The 20,359-nt window shown below is 34.8% G+C and overlaps 1 protein-coding gene across 1 annotated transcript; it reads left to right on the top strand.

Annotated features, from left to right (window-relative positions):
• Positions 1-1,324: 1,324 nt before the first annotated feature.
• Positions 1,325-18,743, top strand: LOC121390085 (GTP-binding protein 128up). Its single transcript, XM_041521802.1, has 10 exons — positions 1,325-1,462; positions 9,643-9,808; positions 10,159-10,289; positions 10,893-10,962; positions 12,296-12,465; positions 14,033-14,218; positions 14,645-14,757; positions 15,436-15,558; positions 16,760-16,855; positions 17,595-18,743. Exons 1-10 carry the CDS (start codon positions 1,421-1,423, stop codon positions 17,599-17,601), a joined length of 1,104 nt encoding a protein of 367 aa, XP_041377736.1. The 5' UTR covers positions 1,325-1,420; the 3' UTR covers positions 17,602-18,743.
• The last annotated feature ends 1,616 nt before the right edge of the window (positions 18,744-20,359 follow it).

Consider the following 20,359-nt stretch of genomic DNA (forward strand, 5'->3'; position numbering starts at 1 on the left):
TAAACTCATTATTATCATCAACGTCGTCGTTGTCGTCATCAAAGATGGATGCGTGCATATATAAATGGATGCATGAATGGATGTGTGTAGGCCTAGGTCTTTGAATATTTTCATATGTACATGTACTAATACGCAAGCATGTCTTTTTGACGAAGATTAATTTAGGGCTGTGCGTGTATGGGGTATAGCCGAAGAATTTGATGCTAAGGAATCCTTACCACGAAGACTGACAGAACTTGATTTCCTGCAAATCCAGTCCAGGTTTAAGCCTGATGTCCTTGATACACACCACCGGATCTATATAGTAACTTAAGCCCTAATAAATGTCAGTAACTAGTGAGAAAGAAGTCTGTAAAATATTAGCTTACACCGAGCCGTTAAAACTGACTGTACATGGGAAATAAAATTTACGAACCAAGTGGGATCTAGCCTTTAGAATCAGCTGTACACTGATAGCTTAAATAATAATTTTAAATAGTCACGTCAAGTCAAATTAAGTCAAGTGTAAACAAATAAAAACACAAACATTAGGCGTAACAGGAAAATTATATATATATATATATATATAAAGGCCGTGATATATATATCATTTTCCTGTCACGCCTAATGGTATTTAGGGCAGGGACAAGGTTCCTCCACGCCGGTCTATCCCTTGCCAATCTCTCGATGGTAACCCAACTGTGTCCTGTCTCCTTCATCTCTATTTCCACTGTTCGGCGCCATGTTGTTATACATGCTGCTATTATGTATAATTATTAATACACTACTCATCATTCACTAACGATTTTGTGCATATCTTAAATACTAGTATGCCCATTGGCCATGATTGGGCTATATCTCGCTCCAACCAGTGCACCACAACTGGTACATCAAAGGCCGTGGTATGTGTTATCCTGTCTATGGGATGGTGCATATAAAAAATCCCTGGCTGCTGATCGAAAATAGTAGCCCATGAAGTCGCGAAAGCAGGTTTCCTATCTCAATATATGTATGGTCCTTAACCATATGTCTGACGCCATATAACCGTAAATAAAATGTGTTAAGTGCGTCGTTAAATAAAATATTTCCTGCATCTTAAATGTGTGCAAGATCTGATTAATTGAACTATGCGGTTTGATGTTCCACACATCACCATAGTTACATAGTAATGTACGATGAAATATGTCGTTCATCAAACACAATAAATGCAGTTGCTTTACTTGAATTATTATTATTATTTTTTGTTTTCAAATATCGGCTTTATATCCCTACCGAAAGTTGAGTAGCGTTAGAGTTTTTACTTCGTTTTGTGGTAGTTTGTGATTGTTTTCAGTGGTTTGAAGTAAATCAATGAACCCTCAAGTTGGCCATCATTTCACGTGGGAACGACGAGTGTCAACAGTATTTAACAATTTTAAAGTTTTAAGCCTATAAAATAATCATGAGTACAATTCTTCAAAGAATAGCTGAAATTGAATCAGAAGTAAGTAGAACATTAAATTAGAAGATCTTATAAGGAGACCATAAACGTTTGGGGTGAGATCAGTACGGAAATAGGGGAGCCCGAGTACTCGGTACTGCCGTTGACCGGTGCTGGGTGGTTGAGACGAACATTTGGACGGTTATGATTGCTCTCTCCTCCAGAGATTACTCTATAGTAAAAACACAGAATTGTTGCCTAGGGTAGGCAAAGACCCTACATGTACGTTTGACGTTAAAATACCATTACCAGAGTATGACAAATATTTTGAAAAGTCACTACTACACTAGCCACAGCCTGGCACAGGGTAGCCCGAGTACCCTCACTGTAAGAGAGCTAGACGGACATTTGGACATAAATATACTCTCATTACAGTCAGAGACCAAGCTATGTATTTTTTTGGCAATTCCTGACAACCAAAAAGTTGGCAAAGATTCCCGCTCTAAAGTCTAATACCACACCAATCCTATGTTTGACGTCAAATACTTTTACATCGATCATTTTCGAGTTAACTGATAAAAAACCCCCATATTAATCACTAATACACATACTACAGAAAGAAATCCGACAGCACCCACATTCAGCTAAGCTTCGGCAAACTCCGGACAGCAGAATTCTAAGTTCGTTGACCTATATCGTGACGTTGCGTCACATGATCGCCCACTCAGCCATTCTGTCTACTAGGCGGAATAGCCCAGTCGGCGATCACGTGATCTACGACTCGAAATAGGTCGCCAAGCTTTGTAATTATGGCATTGGAGTGTCACGAAGTGTAGCTGAATGTGGGTGAATTTAAACAGTACTTCATGATCCTTTGGTCTTTAGAAACTTTGAAAAATTGTCAACATTAAACACACATATAGCCCTATAAATTCTAAAAATATAATTTATAAACAAAATAGGTTAGCAGACACAAGTTTACATTATGCTTAACCATTTAGTGGCAGAATCTTGAATCAAAGCAAAAGGTACTCGGGCTAGGCACAGGGCTAGTGGGTTTGTGAAAACCACTAGCCCACCAAGATAAAGCACTAGCCCAAATTCCTGATCAATTATAACTGGATTTGTATATAATTTTTGTATTACACATTTACGAGTATAACAGTAAAATAAAACAAACACTTAAACCATGTTGTAACTTTCAGTTTTTTGTCGTGTTGTACGTTTGGGGTTTTTGTCAAGTGTGATCCATCATCATTGTTCCGTTTTGCTTTTGCCCCCGGGGAAAAATAATTGAGCAAACTCATGGTTGATATCTAAACCCACTATCAAAATAATTAAATTTAAATGAGGGTACGACAATATGATACACAGTAATACATGTAGATGGTTCAGTGTATTCGGTAGTGGGTTATACATTTAGGGCCCTACTATTTATGTCACCAGGAACGGTGATGCCAGTTGCTCAAATACAGGGCATTATCCCGTCAGACCGATATCAAAAGAATATAACGGCAACAACTAATCCGCTGTTAATTGATGAACAAAAAAGGTATCAACTTGTATTGGCAGCTGTGATGCATTATCCAGACCGCTACACGTAATAGGCCAAGCAGAGTCATTGCACGTGTAGTTACCATTAAAGTAAAGTGTTTACCTGATTGCCGACAACCCACATGTCAGTGAAGTGTTAAATTAGAAAACAATAGGTAAATAAAACAAACACTGAAATTCAAAGCATGACTGGGGTTTACTTGATTGGGATTAACCTGTCGTCGCGATTGGTGATTTCCAAGTTCTTAGCCTAAAACATATGTGCGAGATTAACTACCACGTGACGTGTCCAACCAATTAAAACATGCATATCATTAGACTTATTTCCTGTCAGAAACTTGAAAGGGAAAAGTAAACAATTCATGCTGTATCTGTAGCGATGTAGAGATAGCATGTTACTGCAGTTTGTAGACCTAGTTCAAGTGGATTATTATTATATACTGATTGCGTTGTTGATATTATTTGACGACAAACGTCACAATCAAATTTATTAAACGAAATTTCAGCCGAGAGAAAAAGAAAACCCCCCCACAAAAACACGATCGAGCGATAAGGAGGTGGGTGGAAACCACTAGCCCGCATGGCTAGTGGTTTTGCGTTTCTCACTAGCCCGAACTTTAAAACCACTAGCCACGGGCATCGGGCTAGCGGATTTGTCGAACTCTGCCATTACCTTGATAATTTTCAAGTTAGCTGATAATAAATAGTTGACATATTAAGTTTAACCACAAATATCGTCAACGTCCCTAACTGCGTTATGCTTCAAATTCCGTTCATTTTGTTTTCTCATGAACAGTTTGGCAATCAACATCCGATTTGTTGTCATCGGCATGTCGTTCATTTATGAGGTTTTTCTTCACAGTTCAGGAACATTTTCATAAACAATAAAGTTCAGAAAAGTATATATCTAAATGCAAAACTTTACAAACTTCTAGAACCATTAATTTTACTAAGTCGTTTTTGTTTATTCCTTAAAATTACCGATATCGGGTCCATATGACTCGGAGAAATTGACTTAAAATGGAGAAAGATGAATTAACATTCGCTGCATGTCACATGACCTCACACGTGCCAGATCAACAAGGCCAAAGCATTTAATTTTTACGATTTTTAAGACCCCTGTTGTTAGAATTTGTTTTTAGTTATTACATTCGATCTGCAAAAGGTATACTACATTTTTGTGCCGCTATATAGTGAATAGTATTCATAATCCACAGTGTTCTCGCTGGGTGAAAATTAAAGGAGGGCGGCTGGTCGGCACTACACCCTTAAAAAAAACAAAAACAAAAAAACAATAAACGTAGAGCAAAAAAAAGAAGAAAAAAAAAGGGGGGGTGGGAATAGTTTAGTTATCATATTGTTGTGTGTTGGTAGACTTTGAGAAAAGAGATACTCCTTATTTTGCCTACAAAAAAGTGCAAAGGGGTTTATAAAAAAACTCGTCTTTTAACTGAACCGAAGATGATATCGGTCTGACATTCACGGGCAGTTCCAGTTTTGCTGGACCGATCAAAGTTTTAATATTATTATTTTTAATAAAGATTCCAAGATACACGAAAAAAAATAAAGATGTTTGTAAAGTGATCTCCTAATGTCAGATACATTTTTGTTATTTCCATCTTCATCGAATGAATCGATCGCTGTGATAAAATATCGCCAGCTGAAAGTAGTTTCGTTTTTGTAAAGGCGGTGTATATATTATTTGGCACTCAAGATAAATGATTTTAATGATAAACACTACCACTTTCGTTGTTTTTATAAGGGTTCATATCCCCTCAAAATCAAAAGTTTACAATATTTTATAAAGATCTGCTTAATAAACAGAATAACAGAAAGTAAAAATCATCAGTTTCAACCAATTATATCTGCAACAGAGGACAAAATATCAAACGATAGTTAGTGGAAACAAAAGACAGAATGACCGTTCTGATCACGTGACAAATTTGGCGCCAAATAAGAGTTTTTTTTTTTTTCAATCGGAGATTGCCGAATCCGTAAAAAATAAAATGTTTTCATTGCTTACATAAAATATAACTTTTATTGTGTCTATCAAACATACAAATGGATACAGATATTGGACAAAATAGAGGCTGTTAAAAATACTGTTAAATTACGTTACGGTAACTGTCGTAAATGTTTCGTCAATTGCTTTTTCGTACACAACGCGGCTTGTTTCCTTTGATGTTCAGTGTGCAGACTGATCGTTGTTTTTTGTGTGGAAAAAAAGTGCATTTGGAAATAGCGGAGATAGGTGCTGGAAAATAAAGAGGGGCGCTCAAAAATAAACGAGGGCGGGGAACGCGAAAGGAGGGCGGCAAAATGGAATAGCGGGGCGGGGCGCCCCGCTTAAATGGAGCCGTGAGAACACTGATCCATTCATAATAATTGTAAATAATTTTGAGTGTATAAATTGTGTTAATTATGAATCAGTTCATTTAAAAAAATGATATTTTACAAACTATTCACTGGTATATAATTATTATAAACACAATGCCTATCAGTATCGACATCAAGTTTTAGCGATGTGTTGGTAAAACGCGGACCAGACCAGAACGTTTGACAAATTGAATTTTTCCTTTTAAAAAATTATTAAACAAAGTGTTTGTAAACTGTGAATATTTAAGAAACATATATTTTTTCATATAGTGGCCTTAAAAATTAAAAATGACAAGCCGCACATGCGTGTTATGATACTTTTTGCAAACGCATGCGCCTGAACGCAGTTAGAAATGTCGCACTCTTTCCTGTTTACCAGAGGGTGTTTCACTTTTGTTTATTAGAATGAATTTGTTTTATATCCACATTGTTGATTTTTTAAAAGTTAATTGATTGCAATCTATTTTGTTTCAGGTATCGTAGCTGGAAATTTAGAATAATATTTCCGTAAATATCGTATTCGTGTTTTTGTCGTTAGGTGAACGCAGTTTGGGATGTCGATAGTACTTAATACACACACTACTGTGATTGCAGGAAGAAACCTGACAGCACCCCTAATACTATTACTAGTACACTGGTGGCACCTAAGTCTGCGCACCTAAGCATTTGTGTTATATTTTTAAGTTAAAATCTTTCTTTGAAAATATTTATTTCACCACCACAGTACAATGGAACAATAAACGTGTTACTATTAAAAGTTATTTTAATTTTAATGTTTTTTAAACTCAAGTAGGGGCCTAATGAGTGCATTTTTAGTGGGACCCCCCAGTATTTACTGGCCTGCATGATGGCACATAAGTCTGCGCAGCAAACATTAAAACAACCACTTCTGTCGCTGATCTTTACAGAAATAGCAAACAAATAATGAATCCGACTTTTTGTAAGTTCTAAACAACAAACACTTCCTGTTATAGTCTGTTTCAGAAACATTTAGATTATGCAAATGAGATAAATATAAATGGTGTTTCATGCTCTTTAATTTGGGCAACACAAAATAATAATATAAAAAAAAGCCAATCAGTGTTGCAGCCAGCAGGGTAAAAGGGTAAAATTACGTACCCAAATATAATTCTAGGGTAAAATTACGTACCCAAAATAAATAAATATATTTTTTTTTGGGCACCATACAGTCCATATCAGTCTCACACTTTGGGGTTTTAAGTGTTAAAAAAAGACTGAGAAAAACTATGTCTTTTGTTGAAAGCACACATTCTCTTGAACAAAAATAGAAAGTGAAAAGAAGTCCATCATGTGCAACTGGGTCAAGAAATCCTCATGCGCTGATAACATTCTGCGCATTGGAACGAAACCGTGTCAAAACGGCTCCAAATGTACACATTAGACAAAACGGAACCTAGTGTTGACTGTAACGGAACCAAAATCTATGTCTAAAATGGAAACAAGTTATTTTTATATGTCTGCACCCTCCCCCTCCAATAAATAAATAAATTACAAAAAATAATTACAAAAATGTAACCGGTCTGGGTTAGGGTAAATAATTGTATTTTGGTGTAGACCTGCACATGAGAGTGCAGCTAGGGTGGGTAGTTATGAATGGTTCCTGTTTATTATATGCAATAATAAAAATATATTTAAAAGGTAGGCTACTGTTTTAACCATACCAAATCGGTTCCGTTTTCGCCAATGAAAATGGTTCGTTTTTAGTAGTGGTTCCATTTTAACCAGATCCCATTGGCTAAATTTCAGCCAACCGTTTGCGGCTCACACATGCTAGACCTTTTTTTTCCACTCAACACGTGAAACCGAATGACCTTTTCGAGAACAGTCAAAATAGTTTGGGAAAGTTTCCATCATTCGCTGTCAATGAACAGACAATTAATTAAAAAATTAGTTCATCAAGATTAACCTCGCGTGCAAGCACAAGGTGCATGCGAGGTTAATTGTGATGAACTATTCCAGGCGCGGAAACCCTGATATCAGTGTAAAATATTATTGCAATGAATTAAGAAAGCATTTAATTGTGGAATTTGAAATTTTAGTGTATGGTCTGGAAAAGCACTTTAATATGAAATATTTGTTATTGACAAACTTGAAAATTATCAATGTAATGGTATTTAGTGTCATACATGGGGTTATTGTTGTATTAGAGCAGGAATGCGTACCTACTAGGCAGCAATTCCGTATTTTCGCTATATAGAATTATCTCCGGCTGAGAGAACAATCATAACCTGCCAAATGTACGTCTAGCCCTTGAACGGCAGAAAAATAGGGAATCAGATTTACTGAATTTTAAGACAAGTTCAGTCCTAGTCTTTTGAAAAACAATATAAATATAGAGACATATATTGCAAAAATTAACTAATAAACCAACAATGTTTTCTTCTAATTTTGTGTTATTTGGTTCATTAGTGTAGTCTTGACTTCTTTTCCATTTCAGGAATGGAGTTATTAAAAAATACACTAATGCAGACAAATAGATTTTTTAATTACAATGTGTACTATTCAGATAATTTGATACACACAATTATAGATACCTTTTCAGTGTTCGATGGTTTGATGAACATGCAGCTAAAGATGTGTAGGAATCAACTTGTCTTAAATTTCATTATTTTGTACAACAAATATGATTAGGATAGTTGGGATGGGAACACCCGACTGGTTCTGAGGAAGTGGTTCAGTTAGAACTACAACCCAATAATTTCAGGTTTGCACTACTGACTGAATTAGATCCCTCATATTATTTTTTAATTTTTTAAATAACTTGTTAAATGTAGGCCTACAATTAGTTCACTTGATAGTGTTGGTTGGGGCATTGACATTCACATAGCATTTTTAATTCAACAGTTACACAATCAGTCTCCCTCCTTCAACATTTTGTAACACGTTATTTGACCTACCACTACCAGTTATGAATGGCTCTGAAATCTATGTCAAGTCAGTGTTACGTTAAATTTGATCTAGAAGTAGTACAACGGTCCCAATGTTCTTGATTACACAAAATATACAAACTGGTAGTTGCGTTTTTAAACTCGTCAGTCAGAATTTTTACTTGTATTTGGCGACTGGATGAGTACTTTCTGCACCCCTTGTACATGTAAAAAGTGTTATTCTTACTTTTGTTTTTACGTACGTGCTGCAATTTATAACCTTTTACAAGTGTCTTTAAGCAAACTGTTCCAAACTTTCTCTGAAAACAGGACACCTGGTATGTGACATAATTTTGATGTCTTTAGTATATATACTATACAACAGATGGGTTAAACAGTGTACGAGATTAACGGTATCCCGATATCCCGGGGATACCAGAATCTAATTTTGGATACCAGACTTCAAGAACCCAGTATCCCACCGGGATACCATATAATGTTGTTTTTTGTTTTATTAATCCTGCGTTTTTATTTTTCGCTGAAACAATGAAAGTCGTCATTTACTGGTGAAGTTAAGTAACAGTATTTTCAAGCTCGTACCCAGTCCAATGCTATGTTGTAACAATATCTCCCCCAACTCGTACCCATTCTAATGCTACACTGGAGAAATAGCGACGTAGCAATAGACTAAGAACTGCTAAGTCGCTATTGTTTTTGTTCGATGTTTCCCCCCTTCAAATTTTATATAGGATATTGATTCCACATCTGCAGTAAATTGATACAGGTAGATTTATTATTAGTAATGTCAGAAACACTTGTAGATTACTGCTAAAAATTAATTTATGTCAGTATTACTAAAAAATAGATGCAGTAAAAAAAATTGCCGATTCGGTTTGATTGTGAATTTCATGAATTCCACGATGTCGATTGCAGCTTAATGAGAACAGTGCCGTCCAAGTTTGTTATGATGTTATTTATGAATTTCATTTAAGTGGGATACTAAATTCTCAGGTGGGATTCCAGATTTTGAAATGTTGGTATCCAACTGGGATACTGCCCCAATTTTTTAATCTCGAACACTGGTTAAATCATACAAGTTACGTCACTGTTCAAATAGTTAACTCTTGGTCCTTTTTCATTTTAGCCAAAAAGAGATATTAATTACAGGATTTTCAATAATTTTTATAAAATTGAAATTAAAATTCATTGGAAATGAAAACATAGGTGATGTTATCTTCTGATATTTTTCACTACAACTACGCATAAAAAAAAGGTATAATTTTTCCTTTATATTATTACATATAAACTGAAATTTTTTTAGTTGGCAATTTATTAATTTGTTTTACAGAATGTGTTATTAGAATCTTGATGGAAATTACATTTATGATAAATGCTTCACCATTATTTAATGTTATTTCATTGCAGATGGCCCGTACCCAGAAAAACAAGGCCACATCTGGCCATCTGGGTATGTTAAAAGCCCGTCTGGCCAAGTTACGTAGAGAACTGATTGAGCCGAAGGGTGGAGGTGGTGGTGCTGGAGAAGGTTTTGATGTCGCCAAAACAGGAGATGCTAGGATTGGTTTTGTTGGTGTGTATCTTTTTAAAGTTGATTAATCATTAGCTATTGAACATCAAACATTTGATACTTCTCAGGGAATATCTTGTTTTCAAAATCTTGATTAGCAATATATCTATTCAGTTGAAAATTGTTTAGCAACTACTAATTTAAAAGTGTTTATTGTTTTAAATTGTGTAGCGATCTCTGAAACTTGAGTAGCGAATCGCGACATGATACTGAATAAAATGTTCACTGCTTCCGATACAGAGTTTTTAAAAGGACGCCCCCTAAATTTAAATGATTTTTTTTCCTTCTTTGTTTTTATTCCTTGCCAGTGTTCCAATGTTGACATATGTTTATTTGGTTTTGTATTCGTTAAGGATTTCCATCTGTGGGCAAGTCTACATTGTTGAGCAATTTGGCTGGTGTTTACTCGGAAGTGGCCGCATATGAGTTCACAACACTGACAACTGTTCCTGGTGTCATCAGATACAAGGGAGCCAAAATACAGGTCAGTCTTTATATTGTAATAACCACTAGTCACAGCTACCTTTGTCAGTAACAGAATAAAGCAAAGTTAAATTTGTCTGGTGACCCCCCTGGAACACTGTGACTTGCGTATCAAAGACTGCAGAATCGGAGTTCACATTGGAAAGAATTTCATCTTGGCCAATTTGTATATACAGTGAAACCTGTCTAAACCAGACACTGAACAAACTGGAATCCTGTCAAAACTGGCCATGTTTCATGGTCCTGAATTTTCTAAATTCTAAAACTGGACCCTCTGAATATTAGGTCTTTCATGATACAGTTTAGACAGGTTTCACTGTATATATAAGTAACTATTTCTTGAAAATTGTTAAAAAGGTGCCATCGTTAAAGTCCCTAACCTATATGGCAATTCATATCTACCATGACAGTTGCCATCAGTGCCATCATTAAGTTCAAGCCCTGCAAAAATAATCAAGACTTAGGATATACGTTTTATGTTTAATTATGTCATCATTATTGAAAGTCTTTGTTGCTGTTAATGTTTGTGAGGGTTTTAGGCCATAGTCCTAATTTAGATTAAACTAAACGTACATGGTAGTTCATTTTCAATGTCTACTTCCAGCTTCTTGATCTTCCTGGTATCATAGAAGGAGCCAAAGATGGCAAGGGCAGAGGAAAACAGGTTATTGCAGGTAGGTCACTCAAACCAGTGGTGTCTTTTGTTAGCTGGCTGTGCTTACTATAGGTGCTGCCTTTCATATTATTAACCATATGGGCAGAGAGAAGTGGGGAAAGAAAAGTGATCTTTCTCTAGAGAAGAAAAAACCCCCATTTCTTCCCCTAGATACGTTTTGATGACATAAACAGTGCTTCACTGTAGGCGGTTCATTGTGTGTAAGAATAGTTTCCATAGTGGAAGTCATGTCAACAACTAACTTAAGTTATCATCGATATGTACGTCACAGCTACGACGCAACGCTGCCTCTTGTTCTCAACTTGTATACTTATTTTCAACAATGGTATAATTAGAAAATCTATCATAAATATTGAAAATGGGTAATAAATAGAATACTCAACTCGCTACTCGACAATACCGTTTATCTTGCACTCGTGAACTGAAGTTGTCCAAAGGCTCGGGAAAGACAACATCAATTCACTCGTGCAGGGTAAACAGTATTGCCTCGTAGCTCGTTGAGTATTCTCTGATTAGTATCCTGGATTTTGTGTTCAGCCTCGATGATGCATTTGGTAATCAATCTGGTAAATGATGAGTACCAAGGGTGGGATATAGCTCAGTGGTAGGTCGTATGATCGGTCGCCTTGAAAGAGTTCATTTCCTCCAATTCAAACCAGTGCCCCCTGACTGGTACATCAAAAGTTATCAAAGCTAGCTCTGTAACTTGCCAAATTCGCCAAATGAGAATTTCAAAAACAATTGGCGTATTTTATTTTAATTTGGCGAAATAATTTAATAAAAAAAAAAATATTTTTTAGAAAATAACCAGGTTTCTGCTGTTTTAAGTTTGGTTGATAATTTGGCGAAATTTTCTGTGGTCCCAGAGCTAGCCCTGGTTATGATTTGTAATGTCTTGTCTTGGGGAAAGTGCAAATAAAAGATCGCGTGCTAGTTTTTCAGTAAGAATAGCCTATGTACATGTAGTGGTAAGAGGTTTTTCTCGCCTTTGACCTAGTGTCAATACATCGACTTAGTATGTTATACACCAAATACTGTAGCTGTAGTTTTAAATATTCTTTGTCGTTAAGTATTCCTTTCCAGTATATTTTGAGTGCACAGCACTGTGGGAAATGATGCAGTCATGTCTTGTATCAATATGGTTTAAAAAAAAATCTTCACAGCCCCCTTCCACTACCCCATTCCATCATGTGCCTTGCAATTGATATATCAAAAACCCCTTCAACCACCAGATGCATATTTTCATTATTACTATAGTACTCCCCAACCCCTTTCCCTGACGCTTCCATTCTGTTGTATTGATTTTAGATATTGTCTGTTTTGTTTTTCAGTGGCACGAACATGTGGTCTTATTTTTATTATTCTTGATGTACTGAAGCCCCTTCAACACAAAAAGTTGCTAGAAAAAGAACTTGAAGGATTTGGAATCCGGCTCAACAAACAGCCACCAAATATTCTGTTTAAGAAAAAGGACAAAGGAGGCCTCAATCTTACCTTTACAGTAAGTTGGAAGATGACTGTAATTATACATGTGATGCAACATCTATATAGGACAGAGCTAGCCCATGAAAGAAAACTATGAAAAAAATTGCTATCTCATATGGGATATCACACGCTTACGTTTAACATGGCGTCATTGTAATATATGACATCGTATTAATGCGAGATGGTGATGTGAGGTCATTAGACACAGTTTTCGATTGATATATTGTTATTAAAGCCATCATTGTAAAAGCTATCTTGTTAATTTGTAATGTTAAATTTTATTTAACACATGAAACAAACACGATAGTGTAGTTTATTTATGATAAAATAGTAAATGAAAAAGTTACTTTTTCAACCATCTTTGTCGGTTTGTTTAAAATAATTGTTTATTTATCGAATGAATGAGAAAAAAAGACTCCCATCATATGCAGTAATGTGGGATTGAAAAAGTACACCCTCGGTGGTGAAAATGTCAACCCTGGGCCTCTGCAAGCCTCGTCCTGGGTCGAAATTTCCACCACTTTGGGTGTACTTTTTCTATCCAACATGGCCACTTAAGATGGAGCCTTATAATCAAACCCTGCAATTAAGAAAATTTCTACAGCAAAAATCATGCTGTGAAAAAAAAGATCTAATATAGTCCACAGCCAAAAAAAACCCCGGAAAATTACAAATGTCATGTCTTTTATTTACTTTATTGGTGCATTAATTATATCTCCGATTTTCGTGAGAGATGTGCGACTGTCTATTTATTATGTCCACACAAACGAGTGGAGGGTGTATCATCAACAAATTATAAGTAGGGAGTATCCAATTTAAAGGGACACACCCTAGTTACGGCTAATTGTTAACCATTACGGCGTTGTTTTTCGCTATTAAACCCATTTTTTCACAAATAAAATTGCACTTTACTTACCGTTTATTATTTAGAATATACATTTCCATTCACCTGAAGTGTTTTTTGGTAATCCTGGTAATCCTGGTGTTTGTAATACCACAAAGTGCATTTTTCATATTTCTGAAAAACTCACGTGCGTCTGAGAAAAAACCGTTGAGCAGACAAGGTCTAATCTATTTTTAGAGGGGATATTTCCATTTCAATGTCACAGATGTTGGTATACTACGTGACCATTATCATTTTGGTTCGGTTTGTTTTCTCGTGCACGGTTCGCGCAATCAACATCCGATTTGTTGTTCATTTGTGAGATTTTTCTTCACAGTTCGTGAACATTTTCAGTAACAATAAAGTTCAGACAAGTAAGTATCTCAATACAAAACGTGGGGATTCCCATGGTATTTATCAATATAAAACCTGCTTTTTCACTCCATTTGATAAAAACGTGATCTAAGTGTGTTACAGGTTTGTAGATTAACCAAATTATAATTTATTTTCGCTGGATGTAACTAGGGTGTGCGGCTTTAATTGAATGAAACATTTACAGGATTCCTGTTGTATTTTAATAATACTTAAATTTAAAGCATATTTATTTTAGTTTTATTAATTAATATTTTTCAAACTTAACAAAACATTCTATTTAATTAAATGTGATCTTGAACATTTGTTTTAAACCTTTTCTTTATAGGTTGCTCAGTCAGAATTGGACAATGACCTTGTGAAAACAATATTGAATGAGTACAAGATTCATAATGCTGATATTACGCTGAGAATCGATGCCACCACCGAAGATCTTATTGATGTTGTCGAGGGCAACCGAGTTTATATTCCTTGCATTTACCTCCTAAACAAAATTGACCAGATATCTATAGAGGTACAGATATTAAATATGATTATAGTTTTGTATAATGTTGTAAACAAATTTTATTGCGATAAACAATTGACAATTGAACTTAGTTTTATAGGTAAATAAAATACTTAAATTTCAAAGTAATGTAAAATTTTATAATGGAAACAAGTTCAAATTTTCTGTGATCAGTTTAGTAGCTGATATGGTGTATAGTTAACATTAGTGAAACATGTTTAGTTTCCAGTTTACTATTTGAGTAGAGTGATTGTGATGTCAGTGTGTAAATATTGAAATTGAAGTATGATTTAATGCTTGTTAATTTATACTTTCAATTTAGGGGTTGTTTTGGGGGTTTTGGGGTGGGTTTTTTTTTATAAAAGCTATAATTTCTTTGTGAGTTTCCTTTTAGAAATAATAATTTAAATATTTGCTATTTTTTATATTTTGCAGGAGCTGGATATTTTATACAAAGTACCTCACTGTGTCCCAATCTCTGCACATCATAAGTGGAACTTTGATGATTTGCTTGAAAAATTATGGGAATATCTAGAACTAGTCAGAGTGTAAGCCATTGTAATGGTCTTAACAGTTTCCATTAACATTTAATATTTACAAGAAAAAAAAGATGATGACATTTATTCATAACATAAATATGAAGAGGTCCTTGTAAGTTGAAAAATGTGCCTAATCCGTTTTGTAAAGCAATAAAATATATCTTTCAATGGAATCACTGGTAACAGCAGGACTATAAGAACAAGTGAATTGAATAGTAGTCATTATGTATCAAATGCTGTTTTTGTATAGCAATCATCATACGGATACATAATTAATAGCCATCAGTGTGAATGTGATCATGAGTTATGAAATTTGTACCACTAGCTTAGGAGAATATTATTTGATAAATGTCGACCTCCGTGGTTGATGAAAATGTAAATATTGTGCTGTTAAAACAGTATTATTATTATTACAGTAAAGTACTCTTGTAACGAACCGGCACTAGTTGGTTGTACACATTTGCACAAGTTAGTTATTAATGTACAGGGAGATAAAACTGGACTTTACGATCAGTTCGTTCTATGCAGTAGTTTGTTCTAAGCATGTTCGTTAGAAGTGTACTTTACTGTATTTTTTAACTCCCTTATGGAAATAATCCAAATGTATTGTTTTTTATCAGTATATCATATATGTCAGGCTAGGCAAATGATTGCAATACATGTATCATAAGAAGCTTTTAATTGCAGTTACACAAAACCGAAAGGTCAGCTTCCTGACTACTCGGCTCCTGTCGTTTTAAAACAAGGAAGAAGTTCGGTGGAAGATTTCTGCAACAAACTACACAGAAGCATTCTGAAGGAATTTAAATAGTATGTTCTGTGGTATAGTAGATAGTGCTGGTTATTATTCCTGAGTTGCATGTTGATAATAAGAACTCGCAGATTGTTTATTAATTGATTATATAGAGAATAACTAGTTAATGATGTAGGATGTCGGCTTTATCCTGTGAAGGTAAGAATAGGAAGTTCCGCAAAGCTTGCTGAGTAGAATTTCTCATTCGGCCTGAACAGGATAAAGCTGATATTCAATGTCATTAACTGGTTATTAGTCTCCTAACAGTTCAATGGGAGGGGACTATAGGTTTCATCTCCATCCTTCTGTCTGTCTGTCCTTCTACTATCTGTCTGTCCATTTGTGTGTTCCACATATAGTGTTCAGAATGATTTTTTCACAAAGCCCTGAAATATTAAAATTATGTATATAGTGTTTTGTTTATAGCTTTATCATGTTCTGTTACAGATCAAGTTTGACTTTCATGACGATTTACCCATTTTTGACAAAGTTATGACCCTTGAACTTAGGCGATATGAACATTTGTTTTTCCAGAAATTGTTTTGGCAATGCCTCAGAATACTGATCTGGAATTTTGTTTATAGCTTTATCATGTGCTGTTGCAGATCAAGTTAGACTTTCATGGCGATTTACCCATTTTTGACAATTATCGACCTTGCACTTTTTTTTCCAGACTTTTTTCCACCGCAATACTTCAAGATATTGAGCTTGAATTTTGTGTGTAGCTTTATTATGTTCTGTTACAGATCGTTTGTGACTTTCATAGCAATTTACCCATTTTTTTTACAGAGTTATGACCCTTGAACTTAGGCGATATGAACATTTGTTAAATGTTTTTGTCAATGCCTCAAGATACTAATCTGGAATTTTGTTTATAGCTTTATCATGTGCTGTTGGACTTTCATGGTGATTTACGCATTTTTGCTTTTCTTTTCCGTACTTTTTTCAAGATATTGAGCAGGAATTTTGTGTGTAGCTTTATCATGTTATGTTACAGACAATTGACCCATTTTTCACAGAGTTATGACCCTTGGACTTAGGCCATTAGAAATTAGGGGACATCTATTGCTTTAGCAGTACTCCGAATCCTTGTTTCTTTTGTTTGTTCCATAACAATGAGTTCCATAACAAACAGTTTTCAATGGTTGTTTTGAAAGTTGTTAAATTTTAGAATGCTAAATATTTTAATTTTATATTTGTTGTACTTCCATTTTTTAGTGCCTTGGTATGGGGGTCTTCAGCCCGACATCAGCCTCAGAAAGTGGGAAAGGAACATATTTTAGCAGACGAGGATGTGGTACAGATTGTGAAAAAGTAAGTGCAAAATTTGATTGGTTAAAGCAGGAAAACTATCGTTTTATGTGTATAGCACTCGTGTGTACATTAGGATTAGTTCTACAGACTAGCGTAACAACCGGCAAAACAAAATTATTGACATCTGTACTTCGTTTTTTTAATGATGGGGGTTGGGAGATTCGCGAAAATAAATGTTCGCGAATTGACCCATTTTCATTAAATCGCGAAAATTTGATCCCGCGAAAATAAAGTATACTACAGTACTCTGATCAAGAAAGTTGACGGTTTTAGTTTATGTTGAAGGTGGGAAACATCTCAGAATTTGATTCATTTGTCAAACAACCTGTGGCAAGTTTTTCAAAAGTTATGCAAAACTAAATCTTGGTATTCCACGTTACCTGAAACCAAAGTGCCTCATTACTAACCGTTTATATTTATTGTCATAATCATTTAAATTTGGTTTGTTTAGCCCATTTTATAATTTGTGATATAAAACCACCAAAAACCTAATTCCAGAAGTGGTTATAAAAAAAACCTTTCAGAAATTAGAACTGGTATAATAGTTTTCATTTGGAAATTACGTTGCCTGTGGATGATGCTAAAAGTACTAACTAAAGATATGCTTATTCCATTATGTATAATTAAATTATATTTATTCACATTAATACTGACCTAGGTTATCTATTTCAATAAATAAAGTCGAACACCTTTTCTTCATACTATAAATTGTATTCACACGGATTCCTGTTTATTTCAGAATCTAATAATTTCATCCATGTAAATGGACGTCAAGAATTCAATTACGACAGTACAGATGAAACCATTCAGTTTCCAATTCATGCAAGATTCCAAACAGATGCATCCATAGAGACAAGAATGTCATTTAATAATACAGACTAATTCATGGACTATTTTTAAAAATAAATGACAGTTTTGTTGATCCCTTGTGCAAGAGCTTGTATAGTGAAGTCAACTTGAAGCAGAGTGCTACGTATTTACCTTTTGTTTTCAGATGGTGCAGGTGGTATGTGGTGGCAAGCATACTGTACTGTGTAACTTGTGAACTGTTTTTGATAATATTAATTCAACACTAGTATTATGCTAGTCACAAGAAGTTAAGGGCCACATGGACACTGCGTTAGAGGCATAGCTTATTCGCTTGCAGGCATCTTGCTACTTGTGTCATGAATATGCTATCATTCAGACATTACAGGACTCGACCATAGTCCAGAATGATCGGTTTATGTTTTGGTGCCAGATGGCAAAGAAGTTTATACCCTCTTAACCCTAATCAAACATGAAAAGTGTTATAATAAAAGGAGTTTCATGTGCACCATGCAGTTTTTAGACAGGTGCCCTACTTGGTCAGAATTTTTAATTTTGTTTAAAAAGTCAAACAATCTTGTATTGTTTTATGCATTTGCCATATGCTTTCTACGGGCAACCAAACAAGCTGTGAGTAAAAGACTAATGTACGTGTAATTAAAGTCTCTTTTTTTTATTACCTATCACCACACCTGATCTTTTTTTTTTTTTTTTTTTTTAAAGTAAGGTAAACTTCGATACTGGCCCTTAATTTCTTGTGACTAGTAGTGTCGTGGACTGTTGGAATTTGTTATTTTGTTAAAGATTAAAATTGCCAATTCTTAATGTTCCCATTCGGACAGCTGCTGGTGTACTACATATAAGGGTCCTAGATTCATTTTACAATTTTCATGTTGAAAAATATTTTAAGTTACATTTACTTTATCCTTTGGACTATTTGGGATTTTCCACTTCTCTGGCTTTTACGGCTGCTTGTAAACATAAAGATAAGTATGCTTTGTACATTAAAAAAATGTGATTCTCTGAAAGTGAAAGTGATTACCTTCATTTCCAAAAATGTATAAACAATTTATTATGTTAACGTTTACATTGTCGAGTTTTCTTTTGAAGGCAGGGGCGGGATGTAGCCCAGTGGTAAAGTGCTTGCTTGATAAACGGTCGGTCTAGGATCGATCCAAGTCCATTGTGCTATTTTTCGTTCCAGCCAGTGCATGACGACTGGTATAGCAAAGGCCGTGGTAAGTGCTATCCTGTCTGTGAGATGGTGCATATAAAAGATCCCTTGCTACTAATGGAAAAATGTAGCGGGTTTACTCTCTCAAGAGTCATTACCATATATTTGAGACCCATTAGTCTATTAATAAATCAGTGTGCTTTAGTGATGTCATTGAACGAACTAAACAAACTTTCTTTCAAAGGGGGCAGAATGTAGCCCAGTGTTAAAGCGTTTGCTCGATGCATGGTCGGTCTGGGATCGATCCCAGTCAGTGGGCCCATTGGGCTATTTCTCGCCCCAGCCAGTGCACCACAACTGGTATATCAAAGGCCGTAGTATGTACTACCCTGTCTGGGATGATGCATATAAAAGATCCCTTGCTGCTAATCCAAAAAGAGTAGCACACTCAACACATTTTCTTTACGGTTATATGGTTAAGGACCACAGATATTGAGGGAGGAAACCTGCTGACAGGATAGCACATACCACAGCCTTTGATTTACCAGTTGTGGTGCACTGGCTTGAGCTAGAAATATATCGAGATGTCTTCAAGATGAGCATTCCTTTCCTTTCCCAGTTTGGGTAATTTAAAAAATAAAACAAAAACAATATTCAGTATGGAGGATTATTTTATTGCTATGTTCACACTTCTATTATGTCCAATACACAATAAATAACGTAATAAATTTCCAGATCAAATTCAATATTAACACGGGCACTATTTATCATCTTCTTTGATTAACACAAAGCATTAATGTAAAATGAATTTACTTTGCTCATAATAGTATAGACACAAAAAAGTACTCTGAATCTGAACAAACTTTAAATAAATTTTGACAGGATTAAATTTTGTCATTTAAAACATAATTATGATAATGCACAAAACAAGAATTGTTTTTCTTATTGCCACAAACTATGGTCAGACCCATTGTCCAGTCTGACTTGCCACCTTAAATTATCACAAATGGATAGTGGTCACAGTTATAACAATTAACATGATTAGGTTGTACAATCACCTCAAAACATGGTGGAATGCATTATTAAAGATTTTATTTTCATTAGGCTTTATGTAGTTAATTTACATCTAATATAAATCATGTTTTCCCTAGCTTGTTTTAGCAGCCTTTTCAATAATTAATTCTAAAATTGTCTTTATGAAACCCTCAGAAAATGTATTATTAATTAATCAAATATCCCTATTATAGATTTTGCCATTCATTTATTAAAGCAAGCAAATTAATTACATTTATTTTTATTTCAATTAATGTTTTGTCTTTAATGAAGACAAAACTACCCTGAAAATGCCCCAAAAATTTTGTCTACCATGCCATGTCAAATTGCTAGGGAAAACACTAATACAAGATAATAGTTTAAAAAAAAAAAAAATTGGACGAAGAAATGAGTGACATACTAGCCTTAGAACAAAAAATATGTGAAGAAATCAAATATAATCGCACCCAAATTCTAGTATCGGAAAGTGA

Source organism: Gigantopelta aegis, chromosome 3 (assembly GCF_016097555.1).
Source record: "Gigantopelta aegis isolate Gae_Host chromosome 3, Gae_host_genome, whole genome shotgun sequence".
In the NCBI taxonomy this organism is placed as follows: domain Eukaryota; kingdom Metazoa; phylum Mollusca; class Gastropoda; order Neomphalida; family Peltospiridae; genus Gigantopelta; species Gigantopelta aegis.